Source organism: Falco rusticolus, chromosome 7, assembly GCF_015220075.1.
Source record: "Falco rusticolus isolate bFalRus1 chromosome 7, bFalRus1.pri, whole genome shotgun sequence".
Taxonomy (NCBI): Eukaryota; Metazoa; Chordata; class Aves; order Falconiformes; family Falconidae; genus Falco; species Falco rusticolus.
The window spans coordinates 52,300,130-52,326,108 of record NC_051193.1 but is presented as its reverse complement, the minus strand read 5'-3'; the positions used below and the strand labels follow the sequence as shown (position 1 = coordinate 52,326,108).

General features: G+C 44.4%; 1 protein-coding gene across 1 annotated transcript in view; it reads left to right on the top strand.

The window, feature by feature from the left end:
* Window positions 1–25,979, top strand: part of GALNT16 (polypeptide N-acetylgalactosaminyltransferase 16) — a 76,949-nt gene that overhangs the window by 13,121 nt on the left and 37,849 nt on the right. The window contains exon 2 of the mRNA XM_037395649.1: window positions 23,960–24,132. Within this exon, the coding sequence (XP_037251546.1) occupies window positions 23,960–24,132 (173 nt within the window). The remainder of the gene's footprint in view (window positions 1–23,959; window positions 24,133–25,979) is intronic.

Here is a 25,979-nt window from a genome sequence, read left to right as displayed (position 1 = left end):
TCTCTGCAGAAGAAGAGCATTTTCATCTGGGAATACGCTCTTGGGGTTTGTAGTATGTACTTGGTTTTTGTCTTGCTACCAAGTTCTTTAAACAGATAGACAACAGCAACGTGAGTGCTGGCATGCTGAAATGCTTATATGCCTGTCCATGGCACGTGGCACAAGTTGTAATGGGCAATACCATCTGACCGGGCAGATGGCCTTTTTGCCACAAGTTATAAATAGTCAAATACAAGCGCAAAGAGCAGCATCTACTTTTGTAGGAGCAGAATTTTACAAGGGTGAATTCAGCCAGTTGTACTCATTTCCCTGCAAACAGGAGTCTGAATGTAGGACATCTGCTGCTACTGCACACCCCAGTTTTGTGTCAGGAGTGTTTGTGGGGCAGCAGCAGTATGTCACCTCAAGCTCCTAACAGCCACAAGCAGCTTTAAGTCCCTAGGGAAGTCTGTTCCGTTTGACATAGATTTGCTAATTGCTTCTTGAGCATCTCCGTACAGCGCTATCGGATTGGGGCAGAATTGGTTCTTCAGAATGGATCTGCACTGTAAGCAGAAATGGGCTCTTTGGAGTTACTTAACAGGGAAAAAAATGGCTGAAATAGACTGAAAACGGTGATGATCTGAAGGAAATACCTTTGCTTCTGAGAAGGATGAGTGGAAACTCCCAACTGTTTGGTAGGGCCACTCAGGCTCCCAATAGGCTGAGCTTCTGTAAGAACTATTTGCAATTCTGCTGCCAGTTCAGTACCTCCAGCATTACCAAAGCATGTATGAAAAATAACTGCATGGAAATGTCTTCGATGACATCTAGAAGGCAGCTCAGCTATCTGTCCACCGGACAGACACCAAATCTGGCAAGGAGAAAGGTATGCTGTGCTTTAGTAAGTGTTGACCTAAAAGAACTTGTCACTGCACATTTCTCAAAAAACTGATAGTTTAAAAAGAAATGCCTCTTAGCTTTTAATTAAATACATCTGGTGCATTCCTGAGAGCATGATGGTGATGGGCAATATTCTCCTTGTTTTTTTGAACTAGATTACGTGAACTTCAGGGAGCTTCCTTGGTGCTCCCCATGTGTGAAGAAGCACGAGGTGCAAGGACTTTTGTCTTTAGTGTGTGCTCCTAGTGTAGGGCAGGTGTGGAAGTATTAAAATATGTTTAAAACGTTTGAATGTTTGCTGATATGTAGGCTCTTAATGTTTTATTTCTTATCTTGTCTCTTCAGCTATTTGAGTTTATTAGGAAAGAAGGGTGGTGGTTTTTTGTATTTCCTCTTTACACACATGGTGTTGTTTGCATCAGTCACAGAAAGCAGAGGTGTTAAAATTAACTGTATCATCTAGGCAGCCTTGCTGCAGATAGTGTGGGCTGTTCCCACAGGAGGCACGCAATCTCTTCAGGCCTCTTGCTTGTTTGGGGAGGTACGGAGACCATCCGATAGCTTCCTCCTTCCCTCTGTCCTGTTAAATAGGTTGACAATGTAATATACAGGATGCATAATGCTGTGGTTTTAGTCTGTATTGAGCCAGATTGAATGCTCAGGGTCTGAAACCAGAAGGAGAGATTATTTGAGGATTCTGGGATTATAGAGCAGGATTTAATATCACTGGGCTGGAGGTGGCTGTTCCTTGCTGTAGAGGGAGCTCAGCCACAATACCTCCTTTGAAGATCTGTGGTTTGGGAGGAGGGGACTGCTGTTAGAAAGGCCTGTCTGCTGCTCCAGAGCTAATTTAAGAGCCTGCCTCCCATTCAGGTAAGGGAAATCCCATCAGTGGATTTTTTTCTGTTATGTTAAATGACCTGGCTATATGTCATGGCCTAATAGTGTTACTGCAGAGACCAGCAGATAGACAATGATTTTCCTTGGACGTTTTCTTTGCTGCATGGGAAAGGAGCTACTTCTATCTGATTCAGCTGCTAGGCAGCCAGATTTCTCTCCACTGGTCAATAAACAGAAACTGCTGTTTTATGCACCAGAAACTGGTGTACTGGCTGCTACAGTTATGACTGAGTTTGTAGTGTCAGATCAGCTGGGACTTGGATGTTGCACCAAGCCAAGGATCTATCTTCTAAAGATGTACAGGCTGAAAGTGGATCTGTATTTCTACGTTGAGCAGATTAGTAGTGACATCTGTTCTGCCCAATCGTTTCTACAGTGAAAACAGCCCACAGACAGTAAGACTGAGACACTTTGATTGGTACTTTTGGTAATAAACACTTTCTGCATTGACATGTCTGGTGCCCTTGACTCCTCAGAAACATGGTAAGTGCCTAGGCATCTTCTTTTTCAGATGAAGAGTCTGAGGGAGACTCAAAAAGGTTAAAGTCTTGATTTACACTGATTGCTCAGGCTCCATTGACTTTCTTTTTGAGCGTCTTCCCCACCGGGCATTTGACTGACATCCTCTTCCCTAGAGCTTCGGTGCATGTGCAAATAGTCATGGTGTTTGAAGCAGGGGAAAGCAATGTATTTTTATGGCCTTTAAAGGGGAGGGGAGGTGGATAAAGGAAAAGTGATGTGAATATACCCCACTAATGCACAGTGCCAGCATACTTTGTCCCCCCAGGATGACGCTTCTCCTCTTGGGGTGTCTTTGGGATGCAGCATTGAGAGTGCTCGGGTCTCAGTTTGCGCATGAGATGTCCTGCAGTGCTGCGGGGTGAAGGCTCTTGTAATGAGTGGCTCAAATGAGGCAAACAGTTAACGAGTTGTCCAGGAATGGTTCATTGGCTCCTGCCTAGCAGAAGGAAAAGTGTCACTGTGATTTGTGCTTACCTAGCTATGCAACTGAATTTTATCCTTGAACTGGGTTCCTGGTTTAGACAAAACCCCTCGAGTGAGATGCATGCCATTTGCACAGGGTTCTTAATTAGAAGAATTCATCATAAACATGGGCATCTTTCTCTCATTAATATGGCAGGGGATAGAGATTAATTACATCAGCAGGAATGTGTCTGTTGTTGTTTACTATTTCTATGAAATGTGGCAGTCCTTGGTGTCTGCAGACAGAGATGAGATTCCATATGATATTGCTGTGCTGCCACTGTTATACTTGTAATTATTTAACAAATTACTGACTTTTGAGTTGAGGTAGCTCCACAAGGCTTGCTATCTGCTGATCAGGAGATACTTAAAACTTGCATATGCAAGAATTTCTAGATCTGCAGTGATAAAGGAGGAAAATCATGGCACATTTGAATTTTTTATGGTGCCCTCTCCTAAAATATCTGTTCTCCGCTCTCATACTGCCACTAGCAAAGAAAGGGATGGAGTGGAAGAAGATAATTTACTATGATAACTTTGAAATGAATGGCTTAGTTTGGGGCACAAGTAGATCTTGCATCTCTCTTCTCTCCCCTCTGTCCTCCCTCAGCTGGCCAAGGGATGCCGTTTTGAAAGTGTCCAAAGGTGAGAAAGTCTGTTGGCTATGCGAAGCTCAAGAATCAGAGATTAAAATTGATTATCGTGTTCTTCTATGTGAAGCCTAGCTTCCAGCACCAAAGATTAATTGCTTACATTCAGGTTTTGAAGGGTCTGTATCTTTTGCAGAGAATAATGCAAGAACATCTTGCTGGCTCCAGATCATGTCAGCATTATTGGAAATGCTTGCCAGCGAGGTGCGGCAGGGCTCTCCTCTGAAGCTATGGGAACAATTAGACCACTGGAGAGTTGGTTTTGGTGGGGTTTTTTTGGCCAATAACCTCCATCCAGCTCCTCAGTGAAATTTTCTTTTAGCTGGTTTGTCTTCTTTCTCCCTCTCCAGACAGATGTCATGGTATAAACAGATTACTAAGGAGAACTGTTTCCCCCCACCTAGAAAGGAAGTGACTGAATGGAAGCTGTCACACAGAGACAAGGTTTGACTTTCTTTAACTTGGCAAAGACTTTGCTCTCACCCCAGGAGCCTTGAGGAGCAATGCCAGCGTGGAAGGCAGAGGCAGAAAGGCAAGCCCATGTAGATGGCTTACAAGAAGAATGGACAAAGTGTGTTTTGACGAGATCAGTGTTGTAGCAATTGGGTACCGTAGTGGGCCAAATCCCACTCTGGTTCTCACAGTATGTAAAAGTTGTGACTTTCAGCAGCTTCTGTCCTCTAAGCTCAAAAGCTAGGTGATCAGCGGTATGACTAGAGAGGAGGCAGTGTTTGTGTGTTTAATTAAGATCTGCTCTTCGGTGAGTGCTTTACTGCAGATGCTCTCTGCACGCTTCTTGCGCTTTTCTTTTGGGATTAAAGTGTTAAGCAATTTTCTTTATCCCCTTGTCGTTTGTGCTCTCCTGTCACGAGTTAGGGATGAAAGTGCCTCCTCTGCCAAATATAATTGATAGAAGGTCTTGCCTGGAAGATGTATTTATTTGAGTATGAGGTTTTTCAAGTTTAAGTGGACATTAAGTTGGCATTTGAAGAAATATCTCAAAATGAAGGAGGATAGAACAAGCATTTCTGCCAGCCCTTGTTCTCAAGTGTGCAGCGTCTCACTCCCGGTAGAGGAGGAGACTGCTGTGTAGTTGTTAAGATTCTTGAAGAATCTGTAGGCTATGGTGCCTTCTCTGTCCAGAAAAAAAAAATAAAATCCCAGAATAGTTTCTGTGCAGTTTCTTAAATGTCTAGCTTGCCATCTGGGGGCTCAGACATGAATGATTTTAAGATCTGTCACATGTCTGAGGACAAGAGTTACAGACCCTTAGAACAGATCAGAATTTAGTTAGAATCGGTAGGAATTTACTGACAATCCATAGCTTATTGGATTGCTCTGTGTAAAATCTCATGTAAAGCACCGAGGATTAATTGATTAAACTCTTATCTAGAAAAATTTATTTTTTAAGATGTGAGTAATGTAAAATTGCCTCACTGGCTCACAAAAGAATAAAAATAGGAATTTAAAGTGGCTGTTGCCAGGCAGAGAATACTGTTAACCTGCTTTTAATTGTAGGACAGTATTTTTCTAAAAAAAAAAAAAAAAAGTTAATCCAAGTCTTTTGTATCCTTATGGTGAGTGGAAGCAGTTAAATAAAATAAATGCTTTGGGTTTGAGATTTGCAAGGTCTTTCAGATGAAGGACTTAGGTGGACCTGGAAGTAGGTGTTTTATGAAGCTGTTTCCTGCTTTGCAGCTCTCCCTTTGAGCTGAGATGGAAAGGTGGTGTTAACCACTTCTCAAGGGCTCTGCAATACATTGCTGTGGTCTTGTGATCATCACTGATTGTGTCCTCCAAAAGATCTTGCTGGGGCCATGCAGCTGGAAGAAGAGATGGACAGCTGTGCTAGATCACTGAAAGAAGCCAGAATAATTGATTTGAGACCCTGCAGGCACTTATGACTGCACCTCTTGCTCTGTTAAGTTGTTAATCTTGCATTTTGCTCTGGGAGGTTACCATGAGCAACTATGCCATTCCTCCAGATTTTGCCAGCTGCCAGTAGGGACACTGCTTGGCAGGTCAAGAAACACAGGAGAAAGTAGTCTTACCAAGATGTCCCTCCATCTGCAAACAATGCTTGGATTTCCTTGTCCCTGGGTACTGCCTCCGTTTTGGTCTGTGAAAGAGGCAGTGTCTGAGCCAGTACAGCCCTGTACCAGCAGAAGATGGGGGCTCTGCTAGGTCATGAGAGGGCTGGGGGCAGAGGGGTCATCTTCCAGCGACTGGACTGGGAAGACTCTGAAGGATGTGAGGTGTATTTGGAAGGAGTGTAGAGGGAAACAGGAGGAATGAAAGCCAAGCTGGTCTCTGCTGGATGCTGGCTGTGGTCCCTGAGGAAAAGCATTTTTGCTCTGTTGCCACTGTTGTTTGCACTCGAGATTAAAGCGCTTGGGTGGAGGTGAAGACACCATTCTCTAATGTTTTGCTTCAGATGACTTGACTGCAAAGACAGTTCTTGTTGTTAACCTGGTATTAACGAAGGCTTATGAGAAGGATGATTACTTTTCACTTGCCTGGAAGTGGTACATGGAAATGTGCAGTGAAGGATGGACGACATGATGTCGTTATCAACTAAAAGAAGCTGAGGAGGTTCCTTTCCCTCTTGGTTTCAAACTTGTTGCTTCACACAGGTTAAAGGGGTGAATGCGTGTAGGAAAATGGAGGATGGGGATGGGTGTTCTATATATGCTTTTCTCACTTGCTGCTTCCCTCCAAAATTTATCAGTCATTTGGGAATTGGTTCTGGCATATTGCTCTTTAGGTTATAATAGAAGTCTGTTAAAGGCATACCCAATGGGTGATGAAGTACTTGTATGAGCTTTCATCTGTTAAGATATTACCAGGTTAAAAATGATAGTTTGCTGGAATGGTTGCTGCATCACCAGCTCCAGTTTAGCATTGAGTGGAGGGACTGGGTGGAAAGTTGTTACGGGACCAACTTGTTGTTTCCTTATGCTTTTTCCTCTGTCCTGCAGAGAACAGCAGCTATTTAAACATCCCTGTAGACTTTCCTAAACCGATGTTTTAGGAAACCTGAGGTGTGGCTATGTGCACAGTTTCTGAACTCAGTTGTCTGGGAGATGTGTATGTGTTTGTGTGGGTGTATACTGGCAGCCTTGAGGTTCATGTAGCAGCCCAGCTATGAGTACATGCTGTAATGATATTTTAATTGTGATAATTTCTGGAGACTTTTTTTTTTTTCAGTACAGAGGATTTTCATCATCTTTGTAGTTATATTCATGTTTTATTTGAAGTAGTAATTCAGATCTAGTGTTTCTCCTGCTGCGTTGTGTGGTACAAATGAAATAGTGACAAGCTGTTTCATCTCCTGAATAAAATCACTGGAGGTCAGAGAGAGACCTCCCTGTATCTACCAAGGGAACTGACATACCTACCTAATAAGAGATCAAACCTGATCAGTTTGGCTGGTGCACCTCTGTCCTCACCAAGCAGAGGTCCATCTTGGACGCCTTTAGTTTAAAAGCCCCAGAGCCATCCTGCAGAAAGAGCTGGTGGCTGGTGGCTCCAGGACCCAGCTGCCTGCCTTCCTCTCCAGTTCCTCTTGTCTGGGACATCCTTAAGCAGGCCTTGGGGCATCCAAGAGCTGGGGACAGGCTGGGTAAAAGTCCCCTCCTGTGTGAGGGTGGGCTTGCCCAAGATGGGATGACCCATGCATGTACCCTCTGATGAAGTCACCAGGGCAGCAGTGACTTGCAGCAGGTAGAGCTCTCTTTAGCTGGAGGTGATCTCTGAACCTTGCAGCAGAGGCTCCATCTGCAAGAACTAGTGAACCACTTTCAACTCCGTTGATTAGAACCACGATAAATGAACATTTGCTTGCGACGGCTAAGTGAAGTTGTAGTACCTCGACCCTTGAGATTTTGTTAGAGGTTTCCATGTTCCCAAGTTAATCAGCCTTCTTGAGATAAGTGTCAAGAGAAAAGAGATGCCTATGATTTTATCTCAGACCTGGCACAGTAGGATTTGAACTGTGTGACACTGGTTAATGCAGAGATATAAATTGCTATTGCATTACCTTCACCATGGTGCATGGTCTGTCAGTTGTTCAAGGCAGCTTTTTTTGAAGCGGTTTGTCACATGCTATAATTTCGCTATTGGTGAGGAAGGTCAGGAAGATCATTTACTTTCCTGCAAAGAGAAACATGATTTCTTTCCTAATCTGCGATTAAAGATCAGTGGCCTTTTGAAAGATACCTTTCTATCTTCCTTTAACAAAATCATTCATTCTGTTGTTCCGCATGACTGACAGATGTGTATCAACTCTTGGCCTTCAGCGCTGCAGTACAAACCTTTACTACCTGTGTTTAAGGACTGATCCTTCCTTTGCAGGAACAGTACCAGGCAGTTATCCTCTGTGAACTGGCATATGGAAATGGATAGCATGCATTCCTGGCAAATCAGGAGGATAGATGTGCAAAAATTGCTCTGTTTTATGATGGATATACTCTATAAAGATTTGATGCTGTGAACAGTTTTCTATTCTTTAACTTAACTGCTGGTTTCTAATGAAGAGTGTGCTGCTGTGCTCTTCTCCACCTGGTTGGGATATTGGTTGCTGAAGGGTCGGCTTTCCCAAACTACCCAAATGTACCAAGTGTTTGGCTCTTAAAGTAAAAAAAAAAAAAAAAAAAAGAAAAAGAAAGAAAGAAAAAAAAAGGCTTCTTGCAGAAGGATACCTTTCTTTCTGCTTCTGGAAGGACCCTCCCTTGGGGATCCTTGACTCTGAACGTGCCCTCAGTTAGTTACATTTGAGGGGGTAAATACCTGGCAATCAAGTTGTTTCATCTTTTTCAGATGCTTTGGAGTAGCCCATGAATGGCATGCTGAAAACCAAACTGTTGACCAATGTATGTTGATATGGCAGGTCTGGAAAAGAGTCTTGTGATAGTTTTTTCAAGGTTTCTGTAGATTACCAGGCCCTGGAAGTAGACTTCAGCACTGAAGGAAAAATTGACTTTACATTATTTGCATTGGTCTTGTAAGCTCCTTTTGGCTGAGCTGTTTAGGGCAGAAGCTGGAAGTGGATGCTCATAAACAAGCCGATGATTGTTCTGAGAAAAGTTAATGACAAGAGCTCCCCGAGAAGGTAAGGAGGCGCAGTAGCATGATACTCATCAGCGTGGGTAGGTAGCAACACTGTGCTGGTTGTAGGCATCTGAAATGGCTTTGGTGAATGCAGTGGGCAGAGTCCTGCAATCGCAGTGGGGCATGAGGCAGGAGCTGAGCATCTCCTCTCAGCACCCTGCTCCCAGGTAGCAGGCTCTGCCGTGTCCTGAGTATTAATTTCCTTCTCACATAACTGGGAACTGGCTCTGTTTGCACTGGATAAGAACCTAGCTTTAAAAAACCAAAAGCAACAAAAAACCCTAAAAATTACTGTGGTATTGCTACAGTAACAAACATCTAGAAATGCAGACAGATCTCTGTATCAATTGCAGGCTTAGGCTTTATAGCCTGTGCCCTGGTGGTTGCATATGCAATCACAGATGGAAATGATGCTGTAAAGGGAAACAGCAGTGGGTTTATGATACCTTGGGATCTTTCAAAATATGAGACCTACTGCTCCCTCTGCTTGAGGCATGCTAGGAACAGTTGCAGGCTGTTGGTGCGTATCTGTCATTGCCTGTTTGCTGCCCACCCAGGCAATGAAAGATGAGGGGCCAAATGCACTTCACAGCTGAGCAGAAATGGCTGATATGCGCTGGCATATCCTGTGTTTTGAGTTTAAGAACACCTTGACTTCTCATGGGGTTTTTGAGGGGCTCTGACTAGTTGGAGAAGACAAGTTCATTTTGCATATAGCGTACCATTTGCAGCTTCCAGCAGCACATTCAACGGCAGGCCTGGGAGAAGGCAAATGGAGGCAGCTTCTTCTCTGGCATGGTGTTTAGTTGTGTGTGCAGTGGTTCTGGGTTTTGCTCTGCTTTTTTACTTGTTTTCCATTTTCACTCTGTTACGGGCAGCGTTGATATCAGTGAAGTAGGAGGGGAGAGCTTTCCATCATCATCAGCATAGATTGGAGTTTCTGGCTGAGATGGAGCTGGTTCTTCCAAAGTACCCCTAAAACATCGGGTGTCTTCATAACTCAGATAGCCATCTTACCCTTCACAAGCATCTCCCAAGAAATATGGCAGGACTGCATAACAGGACAGGAGAAGAAGGGGAAAAAACTTCCACCAGGGCAGTTACGGAGGTGTAGGGGACCCCACTGTAATCATGAAGGCTGATGTTAGAAGAGAAAATGACCTGTCCTGAGAAGGCCTGGTTTTGAAATGGAAACAAGACCTCAAAATGTTGCCTCCTAAAAGAGGTCTTGTTTCCCTGCAGCCCTCCCTGAGGGGTGATCCTGAAAGGACCCCAGCATGTGAAAAGCTGCCTCTTGTAATGCAAGGACTCCTCTGGCTTGCTGCTGCTCTGGCTTCCCTCGGGACCATGTCGCAGGTTGATTCTTCCTGACTGTCATTTCAGGTTTCAAATTTGTTGAAGCTACTGAGTGTGCGATATCACTGGGGACTTGATCTGGATGCTTTTAGCATTCTGCTTGTTTCTGTTCTGCTTTGCATGTGATTGTAGGGAAGCAGGGGAAGAACTCCAGGGAGCTCAGTCTCCTGCGTCAGGGCACATGTTGGCATGTAATTATGTGCTGTCATGCCAATTAATGCTTGTAGTGGACATGCATGGTAGAACTAGCTTTGTGCTGGCACTTGTAGTTCAGGATTGCCCTTTGTGCTGAGCACTCAACTCCACAACTTTAAATACGCATTTTAATATTAGTTTGAGGAGGAAGGGGCAAGGAGGAGAGCTGTATAAAGTAGTATATGTATTGACAGACAGTTAAGAGCCCTTTATCAGCTCATGTTGCTTAAACATCTGTTAATTAGGGAGAAAGATTGAAACATGCTGTCCTGGCAACTGGCTGGATCCTGGGCAGTGAACATTACTCAATGGCTTGCTATGAGAACGTTACTATGAGAGCTGCTGTGCATGCTCTGGCTTTACACCCTGCAGCTGCAGAGATCTTCCTGTCTGCTGCCTTTATGCTAATAAAAAATAAGATTTGAACTGTTAAACCCATTTTATTCAGTATGACCTGCTGCTCTGAAGAGTGTTGCTTTTTATTGATGTTGGGTGTGTTGCTGGTCAGACCACCTCCAGCAGTGGCAGGGATAGACTGTCTGAAATAGGGCATGCAGGTGAATACACTGCCTGCGTGCTGTCAGTCCATAGTTTCATGCCATGTTCAGGCTCATTATATACCTTTTATATTATTCTATATATATGTATATATACACATTATATACCTTTTACATCCAACCACCTACAAAAGGAAATGTTTATTCCAGACTGTGTAATGCAGAATTACAAGCTAATTCCTCCTTCACATTCACCTTTTGTCATTTAAGGATGGGCCTCCCACATCTTGTTCCTTGTCTATAACAGTTCTTTCAAGTTTTTGGGTGGTTTGTTTCTTCTAAGTTTATTTTGTGATATCTTTGGTGCTATCTGTCCCCCACACTTGCAACCACATCTCTGCTTTTGGTTTTATGAATTTTTTTAAACCTACTTTGAACAAACCTGTCAGCACACTTCCTTTGTTCATGTTTGTTCATCTCCATGTTCCCTTCTGGAGCCAGAAATGTTAAAACTCAGCAAGAGCAAGCCAGAAATGTGAAGAATGTCTCAACATCTTTTTCTATTTGGGAGAAAATAAATTGTGTTACAGACTCCGTGTCTCTAACAAGCTGTATTACATTTAACCTTTACCTCGCCACCATAACCTTTCAGCTAGAAATTTATAAATTATTTGTCTTCTGGGTAATTAAGGCTGTTTAGAAATATATTAGTTAAAGTAGTTTCTAGACATAAGCAATTTTCCAGGGCAAATAAAGCTTTGGAAGAAGGGGAATTGCAGTGTGTTAAGCAGTTTGATTTTTCCAATAGATTGTAATAAAATTGCAAGTGCGAATGACTGGAAGGTAGTGGAAAACTGGGGCCTTGATGACTATTCTCTCTGTGTGTGTTTCTCTCTGTTTATATTTTTGTTGTGGCTGAAATCCTGTCCTGTTGATGTCACTGGGAATTTTGCCACTGGATTTCACTACTAATTTACAGCACACTCAGACTTTTACATTGTGTTCTTCAGAACACAAGCCTCTGTGCTTCATGCTGCTTTCTGCGGAGAAGAGGAAGCAGAGCTCGTCCTCGTGAGCAACCCTGTGGTTTTCATGGAGCTGTGACAGGACTGAATGTATCTAGGTTTATTCATCATTCATATTTAGGAAGGCTGGTGAAGGCCCAGGCCAGATTCTTTACCATCACAGGACCAGCATCTTTTTGGAGCTGTGTTCTCTCTTTGGTGAAATAAATGTGTGGGGTGGAAAATGCACCTGGCTGGTGCTCCTAGGCAGTAGGAGGTAGCGAGGCTGTTACATTGCCCTGAGCCATGAATGGAGGTCACTCAGTCCAACTGGTTATACTCACCTGCCATACTTTGGAAGAGGAAGATTTTTTAAAAAAGTATCCAATGGATCTTGAGATGGGAAAATTATCTTCCTTGACAGCATTGGTTATACTTGCACAACACTCCTCTGGGAAGTAAAAGGTTAGGATCACAGCCTCAGCTATCAGAAACAGACACCCACGTTTTTGTTATGACCCATGCATGAACTTTGAGTTTGAAAACTTTCTCACTGTGGAAACTGCTGAGCTGGTGGCTGGGTTGTGAGCCAGCCAGCTGTGGCGGGGGCAGGCTGTCAGGAGTGCAGTCTTTGTGTGACGTGAGGGAAGCGGGACTGGGCTGCAGGGCTCTGGCAGCTTTCTAAAAAAGAAATTTGGGAAAAAACTCACTAGTTTAATATGTGGAGGAAAATGTCAGACATATCTTTTAATAAACAGTTTAGCCAGACCAAAACCCAGCTAATTGCCCGAGGTTTCTGTAGCAGTGTTATTGCTGACCACAAACATTCAAATATTACTTGATTGGAAAATCAAGTTTTGTGTTCTTTATCTTCACCTTCTGAGTTTTGAATTTTTAGGTATCCACCTTTTTTTCTTCTGCAACTATTAGGGCAAGAAATTATCCTTTCAAAAGAAAAGCCGTGAGCTCCCCTAATATAACCCATGAGTTGCATCTTTATGAAAGGATCTCATGAGACTTGCAACAGAACTGTGAGCACTGTGACAGGAGTCAGGTGGTGGCTGTCCTTTGTACTGGATGGGAATTGATAGAGTAATGGATTTTAAAGATCCTTGCTGGTCTTTGCAATAATTGGCTTTATTTTGCTGCAGTTTGCACCTGCAGAATGAGACAAGTGGCTGTGTGAGGGACTGCAGTGCTTTGTGCAAGGGGAGAACTGTGTTCCCATGAGCAGTGGTTTTAGCCACACTTGTTCTGAGTGTAGTTTTGTGATGCCTGCTTCAATGGTTCCGCTCTTCCTTATATGCCCAGCTCTTTCCTGGCTGTCAGTGGTTAAAGGGCAGAGCAGAGAGGCTGTTGAGGAGGCATCTATTAATAATGTGATTAAAGTCTAGAATGACAGGCCTGCATAGCATAGCACAGGGGTTTTTCATATTTGACAGGCATATATGAGCCCATTGCATGATTCTTCCTTGGTATGCATCCTTGATTAAATTTGCTATTGGGGAGGTGAATTTAATGACTTTGCAAGTGGAGACCCAAGCAGGAGAAGAGCACGGCTCTGAGGGTCTTGTCAGTTCAAATGGATTGCACAGTCCTAGAATTGGAGCAATGCAGTAACTGAAAAATTGATCAGTTAAAATGGAATATCATTTGGCTCCTAAAACAAAACACCAACGACCTGATTTTCTCAAATTTTTCCACTACTAGAAGACAATGCTGCATGCTGCAGGGCTGAATTTGCGGCAGAGAACATATCTGAGTGAACAAAGCCTTGCATGGAAGAACTAATTTTTGTAATAAGTCATGGATGCAAATACACCATCACTATTGTCGCTGCAGAGAGAGTACCAGTACAGACCCTGGGGGTAGATCTTCTGGCTTCGAACCTCCAAAATACAAGTCTGCGTTGTGAGCTGAAGGTCATTCTTGAACTTCTCAAGGAAGCCAGGTCATGGTTCAATGGCAACATGAGGAGTTATGCTAAGTCACTCTGTTAAATGCCAGTTTGTTGGTTGGTTTACAGACAAGTTGCATTTTCATATTGGCCCTGCCTAACTCCCAAACAACAGGGCCTGCCAAGAGCCTTTCTGTGTGATGTTCAAAAGCTAATGTGAGGGAGAATGGTGTGGAGCATCAAGGTAAATTGTCTGACTTGTCAAGGTTGTGTCCTACCCGTGTGTTCTTTCCTGGTAAGACAAGCTCTGTGCAGGCTGTGGGGCTGTGGGCCAGCCTGCAGGAGCAGCATGGTACCCCAGCTAGCCCAAAGGCAGGAGTGTGGCTCCCTGAGGCCAGTCTGCCACTTGACTCGCTCTGCAGGATGTGCCGTGCTTCCCACCTGTGTGGTGCAGCGATCTGTGAGAGGCTGTAACAGGATCTATCTGGTCATTAACATAGGGAAAGAGGAGAGAGGTAGTGTGGAATTGGATAATATTCAGACATGACCCAGTAACAAAAACAAGTTAGGGAAAAATCTTTGCATGCTGGAAGATGGGGAGAAATTCCCATCTCCTGCTGTGGGGCTGGGTTTGTCCCTGGCAGGGGTGTGAAACGTCCCCTTGTCTTTGTGGCTTAGCTCTGCATGTGCACAGTATTTGTGCATTGTGAGTGTTGGCTAGTTGCAAACCCACGCTATTTTGTTCTTAATCTTCTAGTCTCCATTTAAAGCTCTAACTCTTGAGGGTGAATGATTTAAAAGGTACTTCAACATCCTTTCTCTAGCCTTAGCAAAAAGCCCTTACAGCATGATCTTGAAGGCAAAGAAAATGAGCTCCAAGTTTAATACAATAAAATATTGTAATGCTTTGGGTGAGCGGTGCCCACTCCTCAGTGCTAGCTGACCTCTGCTCATCTCTTAGGTAACTAGCTCACTGCTGACTACATTAGCGGCTTATGAAGTCTAAAGTTGCTTTCTCCTTATCTGTGAAAATGTCTGTGGTAGCATCTGTCACCCTAGACAGTTGTGATTAACTGGGAGGAAAAGGCTGTATGTAGGTCGCTTGAGTTCAAAGGGAATAGATTAATACCTCAGCAGGGGAGGCACATAGACATGTTGTGGCTGTGCAGACAGCGTTGGGGGGGGAGTAGGCATAGAGTGATGTGATTTATGTGGCTAATATGTTTAACGAAGACCTAGACCACCCTCATTTGAACTGTTTTATTGGCTTCATGGGTGCTACCAGGTAATCATGAAGATATCATCTGTCTTGATACAGAACGATATATGTCAGTCTGTCATGATACAGATGCTGTAAATCAGGGTTCAGGTAATGCCTAAATGGCCACTGAGTATCTAATACTTCAAAGACAAGTAACAAAGCATTGTTACTTTTTCTTCTTTAATAATTCACAATCACTTGGAAACCCGGGGATGCTCTTTACGTATTTGAATGTCTGTGAAGACTGGGATATTTCTCCAAAAGAAAAAATGCAGCTTCCTATAATGCCTTTTTTACTCTGAAGGACCTCAAAACACATTTTCACGAACTGTGTATGTATAAACTTTAGCAGAGCAATATTCTTATATATAGTAATTAACCTAGATGGCTTTTGCTAAGGAGGTTTGCTGTGTGATGCTGAACAGATGTCTGCGTGCATGTCATGTCCACGTGACCATAATTTCTCTGTACAAAGCCTTCATTCCCAGAGGTACTGTGTCCCCAGCTACCCATTGGGATATCTTCCTGACAATGCTGCTGTTCTGGTGCGGGTGCAATCATAAACTGCCTAGTCCCTTAGGTATTCAAATAGTGTACTGTCATGTCTGTCTTCTCCCTGACAGCACATGTTGTCATGGATATTTACAGATAGAGAGGCGCTTGGAAAACAAGCGCTGTTTCAGGGAAAAACAACCCCACAGACCTCACACTCCTCTCTCATGCTGATACTCTGTAGTTTTGGAGACCATCCCCTCACTATTTTTCAGGGGTTTCTCCACATTGTTTTTCTTCTGGAGAGAAACATAAAAGCATAAAGGTTTCTATCAGCAAAAATGGCAGTGTTCATTCCGTAACAGAATTTGCCAAATAGGGAATAAATGGCTTTATTCCAGAGTATGAGATAAGATTGAATGAACCTAGAAGCCAGATGTATGTGTGTCGGGACATGTGGGTGTTTATACAAAAATCAATATACGTGAATGTCACAAATATATTAAAAACAAATTATAGTATGATTTTTCACTTTTGCATAACAGACATCTGTGTGCATTAGATTTCAAACTGAGGGAAGAAATAGGCCTTGGCAACTGCTTCACCTCATCTGGGGTCTGGATTTCTGTGGTTCTGAGCAGCCTCATTTCCTCAGAGCTGTTTGTAAGAGAGTGCCCTCGGGCATCTACCTTTGAAGCCCTTTTGGCTTCCACTGCTTTGCTTTATTCAAAGCTCCTAAAAACAAAAGACTAGAAGGATGCCCCAGGGCATTGTGTCCCCTCACTCCACTTATGGGCAATATCTTCCTTCCTCTGGGCAGCTGGGCCAGAAACCTCTGTAGGATCCAGCCCTTGCTATCTGCTCAAGGTCGATTCAGGATTACATAGCTGGGTCAAAGATGGACATACTTTACAGAAGTCATCTCCTGCTATATGTGATATCTATATGCTATATCTGTCTTGGCCAGCAGAAGAGTATGATAACCAATAATATCATGCACCTGCCACATGTGAGGTTGATTGTCAATTCCAGCTTCTCAGGTAATCATTCTAAAATGAATATACATCGGGACTGTATTCAGTGGGGAATCCAAGTTGGCATGATTTATGCGAGGATTGCTAGTCTACATGGGGGTGGAGATGGGTTGGTTATTGCTGAAGCCAGTCACTGGGTGTGCAAGTGACTTGTTTGCGTGCGGTGTGATGTGTGGCAGCGAGTAACCCACACTCTTTAGGGCTGCTGTCTGCAAAATGAATGAGACTGATATGTGCAGTACTGCTGGCGCTCATGCACTATGTGTTGCTTTTGTCAGTCCTCTATTGTCAACTCATGCTGCTTTGCATACCTCTGGGACCTGGGCAGAGTGATACAGATGTGCTTCCTGGAAGCATCTCTTCCCTCCTGTAGACAAGGACGTGCAAGATCAGGGTGAAATATCACAAGAAGGATGCTTCTCCACAGAGTCACTAAAGAAATGGCTAAGTGGGATTATTAGGCAGAGGCCACATGGCTGCCTCAGAAGCAAGATTCTCAGACATGAAAGCAAGGAGCTGGAACTGTAATAGGACAGACACCACCTATGCTGAGAAGTTGCATGCAGGTAGTGGTGTGTGAAGCTATCACAGAACCACTGCTCATGATAGAGGTAGTAACTTCATTGCTTTTGGGTTCTGGTTTTTTTTGCTGCTCCCCCTGTAAACTTCCCTTGTACTCTTTTACTCTCATGTTGCATACTTTCTTCCCTGAAACTGGCCAAAAGACCAGCTTGTCAAACAGTCGTAAGTCCGCTTGAAAGTTAGCGGCCAAGCCTTGTCTATCAACACGGTGTTGTGACCTGTAAGTCAGGAACATCCTGTTTACAAACTGTTCACACTAACAACCCATGTCTGCTTGTGACAGACATCATAGGAGAACATGATGTTCACATCATCCAGTCTATAGGCAATAACATGGAAGACATTGTGCTATCTTCTGTGGCTCTTGGAGGAGGCTCTGAAAGCTGCGTCCAAAAATTGGTGAGTGCAGGGAGAACTCTGCTGTAGAAACCAAACGCAGAAAAATAATTGCTTGTCCTTTCTTGCCTTATATAGGATTTCCACCTTTTCAGGCCAGATGCTTGAGGACACTTTCCTTGTCAACAGCTCAATGTCTGACAAACTATGAGGGAAGAAGAGAAGAATGAAATAGAAAATGTTTGGTGGAATCCCATGACTTCCTAGCCATGAGGCATGGACAGAGAGAAAGGGTTTCTCAGGGCTAAAAGAGAAGAGAGCAGAGATGCAGTTTTGCAGAGCTGGCAGAGAATTGCCTCTGCATGCACAGAAGGCAGTAAGTGCCAGAAGACAGTGCAAAAGAATAGGGAAGTGGAGAGGCACTCTGGGCAAGTAGCAGTGCTGGAAAGCAAGCCCCAGCAGATTTTCTTTGCTTCTCACTCCCACCATCCTTGGCAACTACTGCTCTGTCACAAGGCCTGGAGAAACCCTGTGAGCTGGCAACCATGGCCTCTTCCCAGAAGACATTGAAAACGTCCTCTGCTTGGGTCCCACCACTGGTCTTTCTAGCCCAATTTGAACTGGCAGCAGGCCTCAAGATTGTCCAGTGTTGATGGCAGTAGGAAATCTCTTGTGACTAATTAGCTGCTGTGGCAGCTGATCAATTCAAGTAGCTTTGCTGCTTCCATTGTGTTACTGCAGTTTGTGCAAGCTACAAACAAAACATTTAAATCGGTCTCTGAGCTCCTCTGTCAGCACTTGCACTTTTTGAGGAACAGAGATGGTTCTATTTAACTGTGGTAATTTTTATTAATGTTTCATAACAGAAGTTCCATATGTGCATGGTTCCTAAACCACATTTAAAATGCTTTACACAGTTAAACAAAGTATTAATAAAATAGGCCCTGTGCTGTCAGGCATAACCTTTTCTTTTAAAGTATTTTGAGCAGTTTTTCAAAGAAGTGTATGGATTATTTCATGAGATACATAACAAGAGCCTAAACCCAACTGGAAATGCAACATACCCTCTAAAGTAAGTGCTTATGGTAACAGGCGTTCAAGAGAGGCTGTCTTGCAGGTTCAGCCCATCAAGAGTAGCTTGCTCCCTGGGAATTTCTTGGGAGCTGCTGCAGCTTTCAGTCCTGCCCTGTCTGTGCTCTGTGCCATTCATAGCCCATGCATCTGCCAACATATGGGTTACAGAGCTGAGCAGCACCTCTCTCTGTAGCATCCCCAAGCACTGCTGTGCTCCCCAGCATCTGATTGCTGCTGGTGGTGCTGCGTTATACTGTCCTCTTTGGGACTTATCTTCAGGTCGCTGGGACAGCATATGCAGCATGTGGAGTGAGCCCAGGGAGAAAAATTTCATACTATGTGGGCCCCAGCAGCTCTGCCATGGTTTACAGAGGTGACTTGGCCCTGACCTTTGCTCTGAGGGAAGAGGATTTGTTCAGCCAGCAAGGCTGTATCTCAATCCAATGGGTTGAAGCTGGCATTAAGCCAGTTCAGAGGGAAACTTCTGCTGAGAGGACTGGGGGTCATGGCAGTGGCAATATGTGAGGCTGCAGTAGTGGGACAAATCAAAGGGGAGCCTTGAGAGGGCAGGGGGAGGTTTGGTGAGGTTGTTACTCCCTGGCTTGCTTTGGGTCCTTCTTTATTTATTAGGCCTTCCTGGGCAGGTAGTTCTTCCAGGGAAAGATGCTTACTGGGGATGGCTTGTAATTGATGGTTTTCGGTACTGGGATGTGACAGAGCTGACACAATCATGAGAATGACCTTAATGCCTAAGAAAAGCCTGGCAGCCCCCTGCTCCTTTTCTTGTGCTAGCACTAAACACTTGTAAGAAAGAGTGTCCTTGCCCATGGCGGAGGGATTGAAACTAGATCTTTAAGGCCTCTTCCAACCCAAACCATTTTATGCTTCGATGATATGCAAGAGCTGCAAAGTATAAATCCTGTCATATAAAACTGCTGTTGGACTAATTTCACTGTAACTGTAAAATGACTAATTGCACTTACCTTTCAGAGTTTTGCATACCTTACTCTAGGTAATGCTTTTTCATGACCTCTGGGGTATGGTTATCCTTTCTGAATTTGGCTGAACCTGCTGTTATAAAAACTGTATCTTGGGACCCTGAAGTCCCGAGGTGCACTGGTTTCAGTGGCTGTTTGCACAATGTTGGAGCTGGTGTGCCTGTGTCTGGTGGCAGACAGTGACAACACATGGGAGTGAGTGGCACTGTCTGTGTTACAGTCTTGCTATTTCACAAGTGATCAGGCCTTGAGGAATATCACTGTGCTAGTTGAAAAATGAGGTTCTTCAGTTTTCCTAGATGTGCATGGCATTAAGTCCTTTCCCTTAATCCCTTGTTTACAAAGTTTCTTTCACTACTAAAGTGGTTTCTGGTCTCTTAAACCATGTCAAAACACAAATAAGATTGTGCTTTCAGCAGCAGAAGAGCATCTCAGTCCATTCTGTCACTGAAAGGTAAAAGGATATGTGAAAATGAGATTGTAAAATGAGATTAGATTTACAGTACTTCCTGAGATTTGAATTGTGTTGGAGGTCTCAGCAATGTTTGGGACAAACCTGAATTTGCGCAAACTAGTTTGCTAATCCCTAGTCTAGACACTCACATTTCCAGTGCCTATTCATCTTTATTTCTGCTTTCATGTTGCAAATATCCAGAGCATCAGTCAAAAGGAACATGCCAGGAACTTTTCTGCTCCTGTAACTCTCACTCCTAGTTCCAGCCTCAAACGTGGGGATACAGAGTGTGTAACTACGTAAAGAACTTAGGGGTATGAACTGTGCTGCTGATGTGGTAGAAGACTTGACTCTGCAGTCAGCTGTACATACTGTGCCTTTAATATAACCCAAAGCTCACATTTGCGTATATTGACTTCTTCCTGAATTGAGAGGTGTTAACGTGAAAGGAGAGGACAGAGGGGGTGGGCATCAGTCCACCCTCCTCAGAGAGTTTGGCAGGGAACTGACTGCTTATTTCTTAGAGAACCTATGCTGCTCCTATAAAGTATGCTTTGAATTAACGGTGATAAATGTTCTGTAGTCAAACACCTGTATTCTAGGAAAATAATCTGATAAAGCAAGTCAATCCTTAAAGGTAAGATTTATATTTGCTTTGCCAGGCTTGTTCACAGCTGTCTGGGCTCCACTCAGGATAGAGCTTGCTCTCCTCTCTTGATCTGACTTTGCTGTTGTGTGGTTTGTAAGTAGCTGTAATATCTAGGGCTTTTCTAAGGAACTGCTACCTTGCTGTTTCTGGTATGTTTTGTGTTAGCACAGACCTGGTGAACTGTAGAGGTCTGTGGTGCCCGTATTAAATTGCATTGATTGTTTTCAGACTTTTTTTAAAACGTGTGTTGAGATAATTTTGAGCTCTAATCCTGTTCTGCAACCTGTTTAACATTTTTGCTGGAATTCCTATGGATTTGACAAACCTACTGTGTCTCAGTATTCAAGGTACTTACGAAAATACTGAATAGCACTAGATCCAGAACAAACCCCCGAGACCTGCTCTCACCACAGCCCCTCTGCTCTGGCAGTAGCTTTCCAAACAGTTTCACCCATTCTGCAGTAGTTTCATCTAGACTATTATTTCTCTAGCTTGCTAATGACAAAGCCTTACCAGGCCCTATCAAAAACCTTACCAAAGTCATGTATCTATCTCCTGCTTCTCCACACCCTTAAGGCTGATAACTCCATCGCAGGAGAAAATTAGATTGGTCTGACATGATGTGGTCTTGTTGGCTCCTATTTACTACCTTGTTTTCGTGGTGCTCACAGATCAGATGTTCGATTACTTGTTCATTAGCTGTCTTTCTCAAGCTGAAGCTAGGCCCTCTGAGCTATCAACCCTGAATCCTCCCTTTTCCCTGTTTGAAGAGAGCACAGAGAGACACTGGCTGAGATAAAAATGAGAAATGTTCGTAACTGACAATTAATCCCCAGTGCTCTTTTACGACTGTTAAAATTTGATGTAGAAGTAATTTGGGAACCATAGCATCTAAAGGAATTAACCTAATATTTCAAGTTTAAATGTGCCGTGGCCCAGAGGTAACTAATGGGCCCTTCCTGTCCCTGCCCGCTCCTCATGGCCCCCCAACCCTGCCCCACCTGTGCCACAGCAGGGCCGGCCTGCAGCTCCCCACAGCCCTGCCCTGCCTGGCCACGGGCCGCGCCGAGGTGGGCCCGTACCCCATCCCGTCCACAGAGAGATGCCCGATGCCCAGGGCTGGGGCTGCCCCACTCCTGGCTGGGGCGTGCGGTGGTCTCTAGCTGCCAGGCCCTGCCCTGAGCCCTGCCACGGCAAGCCCCTGGTCCTCGCGGTGCCCTGACAAAATGGCTCCTGAAGGCTTGTTGCTGCTTCCAGCATTGTGCAAGAGGTTCCTGGCAATGCAAACCAAAACCAGCTGTTGCTTTTCCAGGGATTGGATAGACAGAGATAAGTAGCAAAGTGCAAAATATTTAAAGGAGTGTGATAAGCAGCGCTTTTGCTACAAACCAGTGTTGTTTTCTAGGGCAAGAGGAAAAAGAGAAATGGAAGCCAAGTTTGATAAAACTCCTAGTATGAATTAAAGGAGGAAAGCTTTTCAATTTTGAGAGGTACGAAAGTAATTACTTCCCTCATCATACTGAAAATCCAATTTCAAGGGTGAGTCTAGGCAGCAGGCTGTGAAACCAGCCGTGCGGATAACGGAGCTGTTGCCCTCACTCAGCGATGTGCCCGCCAGTGCTGTGGCGGTGGGCGTGGGAGGGGTGCGGGGAACCACGGCATCCCTCATGGAGGGCGGCAGGGCAGGGCGCTCGCTGCCTGGAGGGGTGGAATGGAGGCAGAATGATCTTCCGAAGTGTGCCTGTGTGGGTCCTGCGCTAGGGTAAATCCATACCTAGCAGCTTGGTTGTGCAGTGGTGGAGTAAGTTTCTTTGTGTTGAAAATAGTAGTGCCTTTTTTTTTTTCCTCTCTCCTGTGAGAAGACGTATGCCTTGTTCTTGTATGGTAAGAAAGGGAAATCTGGGCATCAGGCTCACCTTGGCTGTATCATGGGCCCAAATTTTATGGACCACCTTCTTTTTTTTTTCTCACTTCATTCATCTTCTCTCCAAATGGAACGATCCTAACCTTTAATTTCTCTTCATCCTCCAGTAGCTTCTTTCCAGAGACTGGTTTGACAAAACTTGTGCTCTGGCCATGGCTGCTGAGCTGTCACTAATTTCATATAATAGTGTTCACAAGGGTTTCAGTTTTCTCTGTGTGTACTTGATTTGCTGTATTTCCCATCTCAGTGGACCGAGTGCAGGCTTTCATTGAGCTGTCCATGGAGACACTCAGATCTGTAACCCAAGTGGTCACAGTTCATTTGAAATCCATCAGTGTGTGTGAGTAGTTCAATTAGTTTCTTGCAATGCTCATTATCTTGCACTTGTCTACACTGAATTTCATTTGCCATCATCTCATCCAACTGTCTGGTTGTCCTAGAGCTGTCTGCACTGCAGGGTAGCCCTTCCTGGAGAAAGGTGCAGAGATCTTTGTTCTTCCAAGTGCTCTCGTGCTTAAGGAGTTTGCCATGATGCTGGGTCTCTTGAGTTGTTTCCCAGCCCACTAAGATGGCTCAACCAAAATGCTGTGTGATACTGGGGACCACTCCCTGGTCTCTCGCCTTTTAAAACTCCTAAAAGGGGCCTTATAGCAGAGGGAGAAACATGGTCAAGCCTAGTATTGGAGGGTATCCAAACTGTTTTATACAGAAGGATCTCGAGGTCTGGGGATTATCCAGCACTTTGGATGAGATGTGGATGTGCCAGAATCTACCTTTTCCAGAAGTTTTGGGGAGCTCCAGCACTCCTTCATACAAGGTTGGGAGCATTTTACAGCTTCTTTGTAATTTGGTATATCATATGGCTACTATATAGATAATTTGTTAAACTACTTCTATTTTATAAACAATCCTGGTTGATTTATAAGCTGATATTTTACAGTTTCTAGGTTGTTTCCAACCAAAATCATATATCGAAGAGTTCAACATAGGCTAGAACTGTGCCTGTCCTCTCTCCTGGTGCCTCTAAGGAGTTGTCTTCAGGTGCTGGCATTGCACTGACTCCGTGGCCTAGGAAAGCTAGAGGAAAACTAGGAGAGGGATGGCCCGGGTGTTCTAGCTCTTGCATGGGACTGCAGACAGTCGCATGCAGCTTCCAACTTTATCATGGACTTCCATGACATTGGGCAAAGCTGGGCAAGGCACAGAAGGGAACCTGTTAGATCAGCTGCCTCTGTGTTCGTATGTGATAGTGATTACCAAAAGGCTGAAACTGTTTTTCCTCAAAATACTGTCTTTCAGCCACATTGGCTGGAGGGTGCTCTCAAACCTGCGTTGCCTGGAAGGGTTTCCAGATGCCTGCAGTCTTGAATGTTCTGAGTAACAAGTGCTGAAAAGCACAGGCAGAGCCAAAGTCCATCAGGAACAGCAGCTTTCATCTCGAGCTTAGTCAGGATAGCGAGGCCTGCAATTTTCCTCGGAGAGGCAGTTAAACACAGTATCTGTAAGGGTTTCCTGCTTTCCTTTCAAAGCTCTTGACTGTCCTGCCTTCCCCCACACCTGAGCCACTTCTAGATGTGTGGCAAACAACCTGCCTTTGTGTACATGTGTCTGAACTTACTATCTGTGTCTAAACATGAGTCAGCTGCCCTCCCTGATGCTCTGATGCTTGTCTCTGCTCTAGATGACAAGGGCTCCCCCAGGAGAGAACAGCCGGAGGGGTTTTGACGAAAAGGCTTACTTGTCCTCAAAGCTGCTGAAGGCCGGAGAAGACCCCTACCGCCAGCATGCTTTTAATCAGCTAGAGAGCGACAAACTCGGCAGCGATCGGCCCATTCGGGACACCAGGCACTACAGGTACTGGGCAGCCCTTGCTCCAAGCCGTGGCTGCTGCTTGGTGTGGGGAGTCCGCTGCCCTTGTGTGTTTTCTGCAATGTTGACAAAGGATGGTTTGGGTTTTTCTTTGCCAGAATCAGTCTGTTACTTCACTGTATTTCACGGTTAATCTGGAAAGCTCTCAAATGTGCGGAGACCCTTGACTAATTCAGCTCCAGCTTGTTATTTTTCTAGCATCTCTTCTTGTGGGTCCAACCATCATCTTGTTTCAGCACAGCCCCTCCACTGCAGCTCAAATTGCTCATTTAACCGTTGTTTTTTGCACAGCTCCTCTCACACTGATGGCTTCTCTCAGTGACCCTTTGTCCTGGCTGTGAAATATGTCATTGTTGCAGCCTTGCTTTACTCTAGTGTTCCTCACCTGCTGTGCTCTGGCTGTCTGAAGCTGGTTTGGTGCCTTCTTTCTAGCCTGAGCGTTATGGTTTGGATTAAGGCTGTTGGGGTGGGGATGAAGCTAGTGTGCAAATACAGTGAGTATTTTGTGGCTTGGAAAGTGCTCATCATTCTGTCCTTGTTTCACTGGGGATGAATTTATTCTACTGACTAAATTCATCCTTGAATTGCTAATAGGGCTCAGGTAACTATTCTGTAGTTTCTGGAATATGAAAATATAATGTTGTGCCTTGAAAACTGTAGGTTTCATAGTGATAGGATAGTGTAAAAACAGCCTACTTAATGAATAAAAGAACAGAAGCGAACTAGCCATTTCTGAAATGCTTGTCTGTCTGGGCTGGAACCTAGACCCTGCCTGGGGTTGCAAAGCAACATTTCACAGTTGCTGGGAATGGGAAACCGGGCATCTGACTCGATGGGATGTCAGAAGACATGGAGCTTTGTGAGCCTGCCAGCACTGACAGCCATCAGGGTGCTTTCTAAAGGCAAGCAGTTGGGACCTTGGTTGTGAGATCAGTCTTGTGCTCCTGTTCCCCAGCATAGTACTCAGGATTGGCTTGCTAGTGACTTGGAGGCAGTAGTGCCATGTCCTGCATTACTGGCAAGTCTCCCTGCCATGCAGAACTGCTGTTTTCTGTTGATCTGCTGTCATGCCTGGCTAAAACCAGGTGATGCCATCATGTTCTGGCTAAAACCAGCTCACTCCAACAGTGAATTGTTTATTTTGATCTGTGGTAGCATGCAGAGCGTGCTCTTTGTGAAAAGACTCATGCACACGCTTCAGTCTGAAGAACAACATATATGTGATTCCTTGGAAATGTGTGGCCACTTCGGCCCCAGCATTGCAAGGATTCCCTTCAGGAATGGAGAGTCCAAAGTAGTGTATAATCAGAGCAGATAAACATACTTCCATGTTCCTGCTGTTTGCAGTGGTGGCAGTTTGGCAGTGAGGGAGCTGTGTTTGAGTACCTTGTCACTAACAATATCGGAATGGTTGCTGGGATGGCAACTTAGAGTGAGGACTTATTTCAGCTGATACAAGTTAGATTGTGGTTTGAGGAAAGCATATCTTGTGTCACAAATGGACCTGGCTCCCCATTTAAGGAGCGGGTGTCAACAGGTCACTAACATGTCACTTTTTTCTTCAGACACCCAAGCAGAGCTTGGACATACTTGACTCCACATCCCACAAGCTCCTTCTGACCTAGCATGTTGCTGTGGTTTTTATTCAAAGCAAAGAGAGGGTCAACTGTCAAGCACAAACTTTGTCCTTGTCCTCTGCGATGCTGTAATAATGCTGAGATCTTGGGAAGACTTCCCCAAATAACACATACACTAACCTCTTCTGTCTTTCTACTTCCTGATGCCGTAATACATTTTATATGCATTACATCATGGAGTTATTTTGAAACAAT